The 13,906-nt window shown below is 41.7% G+C and overlaps 1 protein-coding gene across 1 annotated transcript in view; it reads left to right on the forward strand.

The window, feature by feature from the left end:
* Nucleotides 1–3,280: 3,280 nt before the first annotated feature.
* Nucleotides 3,281–13,906, forward strand: part of Il1rl2 (interleukin 1 receptor like 2) — a 28,455-nt gene continuing 17,829 nt past the window's right edge. The window contains exons 1-5 of the mRNA XM_048353518.1: nucleotides 3,281–3,345; nucleotides 4,078–4,180; nucleotides 4,283–4,349; nucleotides 4,962–5,190; nucleotides 7,153–7,348. Coding sequence (XP_048209475.1) covers nucleotides 3,281–3,345; nucleotides 4,078–4,180; nucleotides 4,283–4,349; nucleotides 4,962–5,190; nucleotides 7,153–7,348 — 660 coding nt within the window. The remainder of the gene's footprint in view (nucleotides 3,346–4,077; nucleotides 4,181–4,282; nucleotides 4,350–4,961; nucleotides 5,191–7,152; nucleotides 7,349–13,906) is intronic.

Here is a 13,906-nt window from a genome sequence, read left to right on the forward strand (position 1 = left end):
ATGAGGACCCTGGAGTTTTCTCCCTAGAATCCCATTTGATGGAAAAGATGGGTGTCACAAATACTTGAACTGTCACAGACTGCAGTTAGAGCAAGGCCCTTAGCTAGGTGCCCCGAGCTCTGGTTTTGTCATCTGTAAAACAGGTCCTCAACTACAAGGTCTTTCTTTGTGAAAAGCCCATACTGGGAGAGAATATTAACACGTTTTTCTTAATTTGACTTGATCATTTCAGGTACAATGAAAAGTTTCATCTGCTTTCACTGAAATTAAATGCACAAATTAATTACTACAGGGGGAAAGAATTCTGGGGACAAGAAATATAGAGAACACATAAAAATGTGCGTGGGTAAAATAACATTTATTTTGTAAATTCGGAAAAAGAAAGAGAGAGAGACAGATAGACAAAGACAGAGAGACAGAAATAGAAACAGAGCTAGAGCTTATGGAGACGAATGAGAGGAAATAGGTGGTACTGGTTAAAATGTGTACTAGTCTTTCAAAACGGAAACGCACTCCTCTCATTCTCCAAGCACACTTTCCTCAGGTTTTTCTGAGGAAGGCTTGGTTGGCTTATGTAAGTCTTGTTCTGTTCGCCTTAAATCTGAAGCCCAAACACCAACCACAGTCACTAAAATTGGTAGCAGTTAGGCCAGTTGAACCTGTCCAACTTGAATCTAGGCATATAGGATCCTGTTCACGTCACTGGCACGGTGCTCAACCAGCTGAGGGCAATATGCAATCACAGAGTGAAAGTCCATGAAGGCTGTTTTTGTTAGGACCTTTGACCTGGAAGTGATCCCAAATGTTATTTGGCTTATGCTTCCTGTTTGGAGAAAGGCTTCACTGATAACCATTTCACAGGGTACATAGGTTTTCTTTTTATTCAACGTATTCCTGGGAGTGAAATCCCTCAAATTTCTTTAGTGAAAGGATATGTTCCCACAGGTTATAGGAGAACCCTTCTGCTTTTGCTCATGTGGCTAGTTCTGCCTTGGCCATCTTATTTGCTTGATCTAATTAGGTAAACAATGTTTACATATCAGACTCCCGGTGGGTTCTCCATCTGGAGAAAGGGTTATGTGAGGAAACGTAGCAGCAGTAGGTTAGAGCTCCTCTCCCCCTGTGGTAGAAGGGCTTTGTTAGTGACACACTAGTTAGGAATGAGCCCTCACTGAGGGAGCACATTCTATTCTATTGTGATCCCCTAAATGTATGGTAGATTCGATTGAAAAAAGGTGTTTGAATGGATACTAAATAGGTATCAAGTGGCTATGAAACACATTTTTTTAAACAACAACAACAAAAACCCCAAAATCCCTCCTGTTTGCATTTCCTGGAGCTAAATATGTTCTTCTTCATTGCCATTGGCTAGTCCTAGTCATGTTATTTATTTTTCCCCTTGGACCACCCAGGGCCTCCTATTTGGAGCCCCAAAGGGAGAAGGGTAGTGTATCTGCCTAACAAACATGGAGCCCTGAGTTCAAATCCTTGTACCCTAAAATCCTGCCATTCCATCTCATATAACCAGATCTTCACACAGCATGGAGCCTGGATTGTCTTTAACTTTAGTGAAATATTATGTACATTTTAAAAGCACATACTAAGAGAACAAGCATGGCGGCATCCTCATCCGGTATCCCTCCAAAGTACCCATCACCCCTGTTTCAAGGGAACCCATTATCCTCTTGTTTAAAAGCTTAGATTGAGTTTGCCTGTTTTGAGTCTGGTATTAGTGTAATCGTGCAATATGGGATTGGTGTACTCATGTAGTATACTCTCCTGTCGATTTTCTTTTGCTAGACATCATATTTGTGAGATGTCTCCATATTCCATGTTGATCGCACATATTTTATCCATTCTATTCTTGATAAACATTCAGGCGACTGCTATTCCTTGACTACTACAAATACTTCTTCTATGAATATTCTAGCACTATTTGTGTGCATTCGTATTTGAGGTAGCCTTCAAAATAAACTTGCTGAGTTAGCTTGAGTAAATGTCACCAAATGGTTTGCCTAACTCATTGTGCCATCTTACCTCCTACTAGCAGTGTATGAGACTCTGCTATTTTGGTGGACTTTGGTGGTAAGGCTTTAGTGGTGAGATTTTAAAGGCTGAGATAATATTGAGCTTTGGTGGCAAGGATAACATTTAAAAGGATAACACTCTGGGCTAGGCACAGTGGCTCATGGTTGTAATCCTAGCCTCAAGGGAGGCGATATTGACAGAATCATGATTTGAGGCCAGCCCAGGCAAAACGTGAGGGGGAACCCGACGTCAATCTATGGCTTGGTGAAGTAGGACATGATTGTCATCCTTGCTAGTCAGGAAGTGAAAACTGGAGGATCACAGTTTGTATTGGCCCAGGCAAAAACACAAGACTCTAATCCCAAAATAAGTAAAGCAAATTCAGGTGGGAGACGTGGCGTACGTCATAGAGCACCTGCCTCGCCTCGCAAGGTGGTTCTTCTTCCCATTCCTGCACCAGATAAGGTTGGGTTGCACTTGGTCAGTGCATGTGAAGATATTTCTGCCCCCTGCTCACTGGGACACTTCCCCTGCTTCAGTGTAGGGTATCCTTGCTAATGGCCATTGCAAAGCTAACCTACAGTTGCTCACCAAGAACTTCTCTAATAAATTTCCTTTGAATTCTTCCTTCCTCTTTCATATTAGCCAACTATGCAGTCCAGTTTCTGAGATTTCTCCCTGATTAAGAACTTGCAGGGAATGTTCTAATTCCCTATTATCTTAAAGAGTTTATTTTTAAACAAAAAATGATCAACATGTATCACTTGTGTGTGTCCATGGGGTTTAGAGTGATCGTTCAATGCACACATACAGCATGCCTAATCAAGCCCAAGCTTCCTTTCTTTGTCCCCCTCCCCCACACCAGGTGGTCACCACTCTCCACGTGGGTGGACATGAGAGTAGAACACTTCATCTTCAAATGGCCAGACACTCAGGGGCCGGCTGACACGGAGAACAATTCCATTCTCCAATTAGAACTGCAGTTCTCTGGAGATCTGCCTTCTTGTACAGCCGGGATTACAGGTGTGAGCCATTGCTCCCAGCTGAAATACTCAATATTTCATAATAATGTAGACATTTGCAAACCACTGGCCAAATAGAATGATGCAATGGGTCAGTTCATACAATTCCTGCCTTTACTCCCACGGTTGCTTTTGCTTCTGGATTTCGAATCCCAAGAAGAGTCTGGCTGAAGCATCTACTGAATGGCCATTGCAATTTGTGTCTTTTCCAACCTTCCCGTGGGCAGCGGATGCGGCTGGGCCTTCTCCTGCCCGGCTGCCCGCAGTCTCTGCGGACACCCTCAGGACCAGTCCGGTGAGCTGTAGGCAGAATCACCCTGGAGAGAGGTGTGCTCTTCCAGAAGCTCAGGTGTGACTCAGGCTGTCAATAACCCGCCTCCTACAGGGAGGGCCTTGCGGGGCCTATCGCAAAGGCTGGGCTGGGGTTCGGAGAGAGGAATGAATGAATTGCTATTCCCAGGGTCGGACTGGAAGCGATTCAAGTCCTCCTGGCTGGTGAAGAACCTGATCGGGTGGAGAGCGTCTCCTCTCACTTCCTCAGGCGTCAAGGTAGGACTGCCAGCCCGCGGGGCAGGGAATGCCCAGGCTCGGTCCTTGTCCACGGGGGAGGGGGGGACATCCTGCCCCCCAACCCCACGGGCAGGTGGATGGCTAGCTAACCAGGAGCTGCTGCTGTCAGGTGTGGCTGGGCGCCAGCGGCAGGAGACCAGGACTGACTGCGGGGCGGATGCCCAGCTGGGCCATTTGGGGTTCCCAGTCGCTCAGGTCTCTGTCCTGGGGGTTCTTCCCTCCTCTCCCCGTCTGTCCCTCCCACGCAATCCTTGGGGGGAACTTTGGGGTGCACTGAATCTCCAGGCCTTGCGAAAAGGGGCTGGCTGGCTCTGGGGTTGAGCTGGGGTGCGTGGCCAGCCCCCCCCCCCCAGCAGCACGCGGCACCCCGCTCAGCCTGGCTGCCAGGTGACAGAAAGGGGTTCCACCCGGTCTCTAAGGCCAGCCCCCAGCTTTAACCACCCCCCTCCCCCCTCAGCTGCTTTGGTTCTAAGTGGAGGCGCTGGCTGGGCGTGAAGAGGGGGAGCCACCGGTCTTTGCGAAAACGTGGGGCGGAAGCTGGACTGCTCCCCACTCTGAGGGTGAGGCTGGGGGCCTGGGCTGGGGTCCCCGAGATGTGTCTGGAGGGGAGGGCAAGTCTCCTTTCTCCCCCCTGTCCCATTTTTTTTCTTTCTCCCTTGTAGCCCCAAATGGGGGTGCTGGCTTTGCTGCTTTGCGGGGTGTCCCTTGCGCTTCCACTCACCATTGCAGGTAGGTTTCCTGCGTCCTTGTGGGGGCCCTGGTCTGGAGCCCCCCTCCCTCCCCCACCCCGTCCCACCCCCTAGCCCCATGAGGGCCTTTGGGGATCCCAGGAGCCTCAAGACTGGAGCAGCCTACTGCTTCCCCATTGGCCAGGAGGAATTCCAAACCACCCCTGGTGCTCAGCCCTGCGGGTCCGGGGAGCTTCTGGGGACTTGCGGGTGGGGGGTAGGGGGGCTTGGGAAGCTGCTCCGGTCAAGACCCCAGTCAAGTTGCTGGCAGGGCTACAGTCCTGTCTTTATGACAAAGTGGCAGTGTATGATCAAGGGACGCTAGCAACAGGAGGGATACAAGAAAAACAAAGTAACTTGGTAGATAGTAACTTCAAGTCTTTTTCTTTTGGAAGAGGGAGCTCAGGACCCGGGCACTTTCCCTAAGCTTTTATGCTTATGGCTGCTGCCTGTTGGGGTAGTTCATTGGGGAAAAGCTTCTGAGGCCCAGGCTGGCTTCAATCCGCAATCCTCAGCCTCCTGAGTTGCTAGGATTATAGACAGGAGCCGCCAGCTCCCCACTCCTAGTTATTGGTTATTTGGTTATTCTTATTTGTTCATTTATTTTTTCCAGATGTGTGTGAAGTTTCTGGAATGAAAAATGAGATAAAAGCTGCGGACCAGGCTTTTGCTTTAAATTGCATAAAACCTCCAAAAATAAAAAGGGCAAGTGTAACATGGTTTCATCCTAGCAATGGTCAAATCTCCAAAGATGTACATCACAGAATTCACCAGGAACAAACGTGGATTTTATTTCTTCCCTTGAAACTGGAGGACACAGGGATCTACCAATGCATTATAAAGTAGGTCACTCACTTAAAAATAGAATGAATTCATCTCTCCCTATGTATCTTTTAAGGAAATTGTTAATAAACATAAATAATGTGATGAGATAAATAATAGCATGTAGTTCTATAATTGTTAGAAGATGATTTCCAGTGAACACATTTAAAAATACAACGTGTGTGTGTGTGTGTGTGTGTGTGTGTGTGTGGTATGCTGGTGTTGGGACTCCTTACCTTTGTTGCTCAAGGCTAGCACTCTACCACTTGAGTCACGGCTCTGCTTCTGACTTTCTAAATTGGGGATAAGAATCTCTTGATTTTCCCTAGGATGGCTTTGAACGTCAGTCCTCAGATCTCAGCCTCCTGGTTAGCTAGCAATACAGTTGGGAGCCACTGGCACCCAGATAAAAATACAGCAGATTTGTAAGCCAACTTTGGAACAGGAATCTTTCCCTTTTGAGAAGATGCATCCAGTGAAATGCACTTGCAAAGTGTCTGTACTAATCTTATTGTTGCTACCTTTGAATTGCAAAAGTTGTTGAAGCCCAGCCAGGTAGGAATAAGCCCCCTTTACCCTTTTCATATAGAATCTGCTTAAACAGGATATGTTTAGTATGGTTATTTTTAAATGTTTACTTTGAAATACTTTCAAATAGACAAAAACCTTGCAAAATGGTGTGAGTGTCATGGCTCACAGCTGTATTGCTAGTTACTTAGGCGGCTGAGATTGATAGGACAGTGGCCAAAACAATTTATGAGACCCCTGTCTCAATTGGAAAATCTGGGAGTTACATCAGCAAACATAATGAGGAATAATCAAAGTCCAGACTAGCCTACACCCCCACCCCGCCAAATCTACAAAATTATGTAAAATGTTTCTGTCACTCAGCTGTGTGTGTGTGTGTGTGTGTGTGTGAGGTTTGAACTCCAAGTGAGAATTTCCACTCTCAGTGGCTTTTTCACTCAAGGCTAATACTTTACCGTTTGAGCCACACTTTCACTTTTGGCTTTTTGCTTGTTAATTGGAGAAACTTTTTTTTTTTTCACCATTTGTCTGCCCAAGCTTCAAACTGTGATTCGCAGAGCTCAGCCTCTTGAGAAGCCAGGATTACAGGCGTGAGCTGCTAGCACCCAGGGACATTTCCATTTTTAAGACAATTTCTCTACAGTTTTCTGAAACTGTTTTACCATCCTATGTGTATGAAAGTGTATTATACACTGCATTTTCTAAACTCTTTCAGTTGTTCTCATCCTTCTGCTTTTACCATTTAAGATTTTAGGATCTATTTCCCAGTTGCAAGACCATCGCCTCATTTGATTTACAGTGTCGTTACCACATCCAGAAATTAAACCACATCCAGAAATCATACCACAGTTTCATCTTCATTTATATTTTCATCTTATCAGTGACTACATTAGTGGCCTGTATAGCTTTTTACTTTGCTGACTATGGCTTAACCCAGTATTATTTATTGAGTTTGGCTCCAGTAATCCTTAGTAATGCCTTTGAATCTGGATCAATTCTTTGGTCTTTGTTTTCCACAGCATTGAGAGTCTTTAAAAATTTTTTACATTGATGTTTTTAAGGAGTCTAAGGAATTGGTTTCTATGATAACCTTCCTGTGTTTGTCTAGTATTTCTTCGTGATTAAGTCCAGGTGTGTCTCTGTGCTCAAATGCTGGGTATGCACTTTGTGTCCTTCACAGAGCAATGGCAGCCCAGGCCCAGGGAACACTTGTCCCTCAGAGGCTGTGTCCAGTTGGGTCCTTTGCTTAAGGTATTGACAGTTTCTCTACGATGCAGACAGGGTAGAGACCACGCTGCGTTCTGCTGAATCCTCGCAGGGTGCCTAGGGTTTTGTTTGAAGTGAAGGGATTGCACAGTGCTTTGGAAATGATTTGAAGAGCCGTGATGAACTGAGTTGCTTGCCTCTGTGACGGCTCGAGGGTCGATGAGTGTCTATCTGCTTCTATCCCACAGGAATGCCAACAGTTGTTACAGAACACCCGTGAACCTCACCGTTTTCATGAAAAGCTGGTGTGCCCCTTCCAGAACGACTCCAGAAAATTTGTCAGATGATTACCAACAAATTCTCTATCTGGGGCTGTCTGGAAGTCTCACCTGTTTCCTGAACTTCCCAAACAGTTTGCGCCTGGCTTCCATAAAGTGGTATAAGGTAAATCAAAACAAAACAAAACAAAACAACATATCCTATGGTATTTTCGGTCTTCTTTTAAAATATTCAGTTTGTCTAGCTTAGGCTGAATCTTCCAGATAAAGTTGGTAAAGATATTTATTTATGTGAGTTTGATAAATTTTCTATTCTTAGTGACATTACCATGGTGATTATTACCTTCACGTTACTGTTACTTATTTTACACTTCACAGTTCTTACAACGTTGTAATATTTTGTTATTGGTGCCCTACATATCCCTCCGTTTATCTCTCCAATTATTTTTCATGTATTACTTTTATTCATTCATTCATTTTTTTGTTATCTCTAGGTAGTTGTGCAAAGAGGTTTCAATTCAACAAATCAGTTTATAAGTACAATGCATCTTGATCAATGCCGCTATTCCTATTTTCAGGCTATCCTTGATTCTTTCTTCTCCCTCTAACATTCACTTATGTGAATGGCTTCTATTTGCAAGTGACTCAACAATCAAAATCACACAGAATTGTTCCCAGGAAAGCATTGCGCTCCCTTCAATTCGAAGTCTGCTTTGGGCTCATCTTACCTTAAAATAAAGCAGTTGCCATGGTCAGGTTCTGCTATGATTCCATTATATAAAGCTGTACACGCAGATAGAAATATATTCTCTAGCCTCTTCTTTTCAGTGCAGTCGGAGTCTCTGTGCTCATCTTTCTGCATCTTGGGTTTTCATGGGATGCTCTCTTACTGACTATGCCGCTGGACAGATGCGGAAGACCTAATCCATGAACGGAAGAACTCAGACCAGTGATTGCATTTACTCTGCTTAGTAGCAATGGCCAGCATGGCCATCTGGATCTTGCGGGGTTTTGTGTATGTGCCAGTCTTGGCACTTGAACTCAATGCCTGGGTGCTGTCCCTTAGCTTTTAAAAAAAATTTTGTCTTGTCAGTCATGGGGCTTGAACTCTGGGCTTGGATGCTGCCCCTGAGCTCTTCAGCTCAAGGCTAGCACTCTACCTACCAGTTGAACCACAGTTCCACTTCTGGCTTTTTGTGGTTAACTGGAAATAAGAGTCTTATGGACTTTCCTGCCAGGGCTAGCTTTGAACCACAATCCTTAGATCTCAGTCTCCTGAGTAGCTAGGATTACAGATGTGAGCCACTAGATGTGTGCCCAGCTGTGAGTTTTCTTTATGAAGAATTTTCATCAATTGATTCAATTTTTGACAGTTATTTTCACTAGTGTGTATTCGTTATATAGGGGATTTTATAATGACACGTTTATGCATGCATACAGACAATGAATGCATCCTGATCAAACTCATCTCCTCCAGCTCTCTCTCTCTCATCCTCTTTCCCCTCTTAGAACAATTTTGATATGTTTCTCTGTGTGTGGTGGTAGTGGGAGCTGGGGACTGGAACTCAGGGCTGCATACTCTCACTTGGGTTTTTTTTTGTTTTGGCTTAGGCTGGTGCTCAACTACTTGAGATACACCACCACTTCTGGCTTATTTTTACTGGTTATTTGGAGATAAGAGCTTTCCAATTTGTCTGTCCAGACTGGTTTAAAACAGGCATCCTCAAGATCTCAGCCTCCTGAGTGGTTTCAACAGGTTCCATTGTCCTATAAAAGATTTAGACAAGACCATATCTGCCCTCTCCAGTGGTTTTTGGCTCTCTTGCTGGTATCCACCCCACAAGACAGTGTTTTACTTTCCTATGATTCTTTTAATACTTTTTGTTTATATTAATTGGACTAAGCGGTTTCACCATCGTGGTAATTCATATAGACACACATTGTCATTAATCAGACTAACTCCATGCATTGCTCTCTCTTTCCCTCCTCTCCGTAATACAAGGTTTGAAGATCACATAAAATACTCACTGATAGCTGTTGAATAAGAAGGATTTAGAGGATTTCAATTTTCATTACACAGAGACACAAAGCTCTTTTGTGTTGGGAAAATAATGCTTCAAAAAATAATCAGTAGAAAACCCCACCAGTATAGTGTTTTGTGCTTTGAATGGCAGCAGAGATCTGGGAACATACTGAGGAGGAAGTCACAGGCGTCCACAGGTGAAATGTACAAGTATATCGTAAAGAAATCTCTCCTTGTGATTGGAAGTAGCTTTGAAATGAAGTTCACTGATTGGAGGTTGTCACAGCTGCTTTCGTGAATGATGCCAAGAGCCCCGGTATCTCTCCTCCACCCCCGTTACTAAAAAATAAGAACATATTTATAATGTGCAAGACAAATATGGATCGAACATAAAATGTTTCACATTTTGATCTGCTATACTCAATAGCTTGATCAGACTAAATGTGCATTCAATAGTAAATAGACAAAATATTATTTTTTTTATTTCCACTTGAAGAGTTACATTTGTTATTTTTATTTTTCAGTTTAAAAAGGTTGCCTTGATGGTAAATTATGATAAAATGCTAATTGCTTGCAGGGTAGGTAAATATGTCAGTATTGAAACCTAATCTCTAGCTGCCGTCTTGTAGATATGAACAAATGTGCAGCAAGCATGTCATTTGTATTTTGTTACATTGTACACTGCAACTAGTAAGCCAAGGAATCAACACATATTAGGTGTGTGTACTGTTTCTAAAAACCACAAACTAAGAATGATAAATTATCAATAGACATTAGTATTTGCTAATTTTGCTACACTCTTTTGTTATGCATCTGTAGGGAGGTCATAGGGATTATAAATTCAATGTGAGTAAAGTTTAAAACCATATAGTTTATGATAAAGGACCTTTAACTTAAGATGGCTACAGCACTGATATTATACATTCTCTGTAAAGAGAATTCTGATATTAAATTTACTTAATAAAGACTTGTTTCCATTTTTTTAAAAAAAGGAATGATTACAGGAGACAGGGAAAGTGATGTTAGGATTATACAAGTGCTTTACTTTTGATTGAGTGAGTTCTAGGAAGACCTTGTTTTCTAGGAAATTGACCATTTCGTGAAAGTCTTCATCCATGATGGTACCTGACTTGCCATTTCTTCTCTTTGATGTTTGCTTCTGTAGTGAGTCTCACCTTCGGTTCTTATTACAATGTATAGATCAGTTCTCTTCTTCCTCCCCCTCCTACTCAACCCTAAACATGCGCACACCCGCACACAGGGGAAATCACACTTTACTTTTCGAGAACATTGTGGGTTCAATTAGTCTTTCAAAGGGCCCCTCTGCCTTTGTTCATCTGTGCATGTTCATTTAGGTTGTTTTGCTCCTTTATAAGCACAGTGGCAATGTCTTCCCACAAATGTCCTCACAGTTGTCTCTTAATGCACAGTTGGCCCGTGCAGTAAATGAATGTCACCACCACAAGCTCCAGAAATGCAAGATGGTAGAGATATGCTAAGGCATTTTACTTTGTTTACTTCATCTGCCCAATCACTGTACAAATATTTGTATCAGTATGTGCTCTTACCAGGAATACTTGAGGTTCTCAACAACTGTGTATGACTGTATAAGACTGTGTAAGACTTAAGTTTACAAAAACAATTTAGTGGAAATAAAATGTTACACTGTTGTCCTAGTTTATTTCCCTGAATAATTGATGAGGTTGACAGTTTTTTTATGTTAACTGACCATTTCTTACTCTCCTTCCCATATCTTTAGCCATTTTTCTTTTTCTTATTATTTTATGACTGACTTAGAGATGTTTCTATGTTGATTACAGGTTGGTATACACTAAAAATATTTTTTATTGAAGTTTAACATATACCTATAAAGTACATGACTATTAAGTGGACAAAATTTGATTAGCTTTGAGAAAGGAAAAACATCTTTAATTACCATTGTCATCAAGATGTAGTGATAAACATTACTAACATTCCAAAGGTTCACCCCTGCTATTCTGCAGAAACAAGGCAATCTTTATTACCAAAGACAACCATTCCTCTGATATGCACTATCAGAGATCAGATTTGAGTGTTCGAGCTTAATTCGAATATATTGTGCATAGTATTTCATGTTAAATTTCTTTGCATCAATAGTAAACGTGTGAATCATCCACATTTTGGCATGTGTCTGTAGCTGATCCATTTTTATGCTGTATAATATTTATTATTATTATTAGTTGCTTCTAATTTTTGGATATTAGGAATGAAACTAATATGATTTATATCTTCTTGGCTTAATATTGGTAGGTTCAGACTGTCTACAAATGCATCTATATCCACTAGATTTTTCAGTTTATTTGAATAGGGGTTTTTGAGGTACTCCTTCACAGTCCTTTGATTTTAACTTGTGTTTGTTGTCCTATTCCCATTTTTGTCTCTTGATTTAATTATAAGCTTTTGTTACTTTTTATTATATGTTTAAAGTTCTAACATCCTTTTAAAGTGAGTTTTGATTGCATTCTGCAGATTTTGATAAGTAGTATTTTCATCATCCAATTCAAAATATTCTAATTTTCAATGTAATTTCTTCTCTAACTCTAGATAATTTTGGAAGATTGCTTAATTTGCCAATGCAATGATTTTTCTTTTTAAGAGTAACTGTTGCTTGCATTATGGAAGTGAAAACACGTAATTTCAGTACTTAGAAATTTGCTGAGACTGGATTTATAGCATGGCATATATTCAACTTTTGTAAATGTTCCTCAAAAACTTTTGTAAATGTACTTGGAAGTACATTGTAAATGTAATCAACTAATTAATTAATTAATTACTAATACTGAAATTTAAGTTTGTTAATCATATCATTCAGTTCTACATGTTTCCATTTTTCAGTGTTACCTTTTAATCTTGAACGAATTTAAACACATTTCCTTTGGAGTCCCCTGTCCATGATTCCATTACTTGATTCTCCTGTGTTCCATCTTCTCTTCTGCTCATGCTGGGAACATCAAAGGCCTGCTCCTTCTCAGATTTGAATTCCACGGAAGAAGTTCATTGAGTTTGTTTGTGTTTTCTTCTTGTTCCCTCTGCTGTCATTTAGACTCCACTTAGCATTAGCTTATGGCAATTGCATAGTACTACTTAAGAATATCCCCCTTCATTCTTTTATGTCTACCAACCAGAAGGCTTGTTCTCAAAACAAAGCACACACACACACACACACACACACACACACACACACACACACACCCCAAACAACTGATATCACGTTCTTGCTCCTGAAATTTCAAGTATCCATTCTCTTTTTCTGTTTTTTTTTTTTTTTATGATTGGCTTCACCGGCTTTACCTCTACTAATCTTTTATACTCAGCGCTTCTTAGCCTGAATGCTCTGGGCTGATTCGTGTGTCTGAGGCATTGCATGTGCTCTGTTAGCAGCTCTTCTTGGTTCCTACAGTACAAAGGAATCCATATGTTGATTTTTATTATTATTATTCATATTTTAATTTCAAATCTTGATAATTCTGACAGAAAAAGTAAGTCTAACAGAGGGTTTACATTCTGAAACAATGTTCCAATGCATCAGAACTAATTGGAGACTTTTGAGAAAAGACTACCTAAGAAAGTGTTTTCTGAAGTCCAAGGACTTCAATTTCTCTCTATCTGCATCCTGAAGGAGGTATCATATTATCAAGTGTGATACTTTTATCCACCTCATTCTTGATAGTAACTCTCTTTCTACTGATGAACAGTTGTATAAAGATAACTTAGCATCCAAGAGAGGGTATTAGAAACCAATGTAGGGTTTCTGGAAAGTCATATTATATGTAGTAAGCAAGCACTTCTTCTGGCACTATTTAATGATTGCTTTTTTACCATGAAACTAGATTTCCTGTTTTGGGGTGGAGAATGATGTAGGGTTATGATCTGCGTCTAGCTAAGTGAGGACAAGGTACAGTATTTGGGCAATTATATTTTTATTTAATTGGGGTGGTTTAGATGTTTATTTTTTCTAATGGATTGTGAGCCTTGTGCTAGCAGGAACTACATCTTATTCTTGTGTTGTGGGGGCCTCTTGAAGTATTGATAGAGACCAACAACTCAAATGTTTGGGTGTCTTAAATGGACTCACTTAGTCAAACAGTCCACTTGGAGTGGAGCTTCCAAGAAGGAAGAAAGGAAGGAGAAGGAGTCCGAGAAAGTTCAGGATCACGCCCATGAGGTGAAGATGGTTAATATAAGCATGTCGGCTGCTGACAGAACAGAGGAATGTGAGGCTATTCCTCCAAGTGGTTTGTGGATTTAGCAAGGGACAAAGACATTCTTGAGACAACTCAGTTGGGTGAGGCCCAAGTGACAGGAAATGTTACATCACATTGCTCTTCGTAGCTCAGCCTAGGTGTGTGTCCAACATTCAGGTCTCCAAACAGGGTGTTTATGAATAGTTATTTTGGCTGCCATAAAAATAAACCCCACCCAATAAGTGGAGAAAGTGTAATTTCATCTGCAAGATAAGCGAAACCATCATTGTTTACCTGGGCTTGTAATTGTGGCTAAGGGGCTCGGCATCATTAAGTGAGGAATTCATGGGGAGGGACAAGCCCAAGGGGAAGGGCATTCCTCCCGGAAAAAACTCCATGAAATATACCATTTCCCCATGAAGTCCTTCCTGACTACACACGCATCTGTCCTCCCAACTTCTTTTACACTTAGACTTTC

This window comes from Perognathus longimembris, chromosome 8, assembly GCF_023159225.1.
Source record: "Perognathus longimembris pacificus isolate PPM17 chromosome 8, ASM2315922v1, whole genome shotgun sequence".
In the NCBI taxonomy this organism is placed as follows: domain Eukaryota; kingdom Metazoa; phylum Chordata; class Mammalia; order Rodentia; family Heteromyidae; genus Perognathus; species Perognathus longimembris.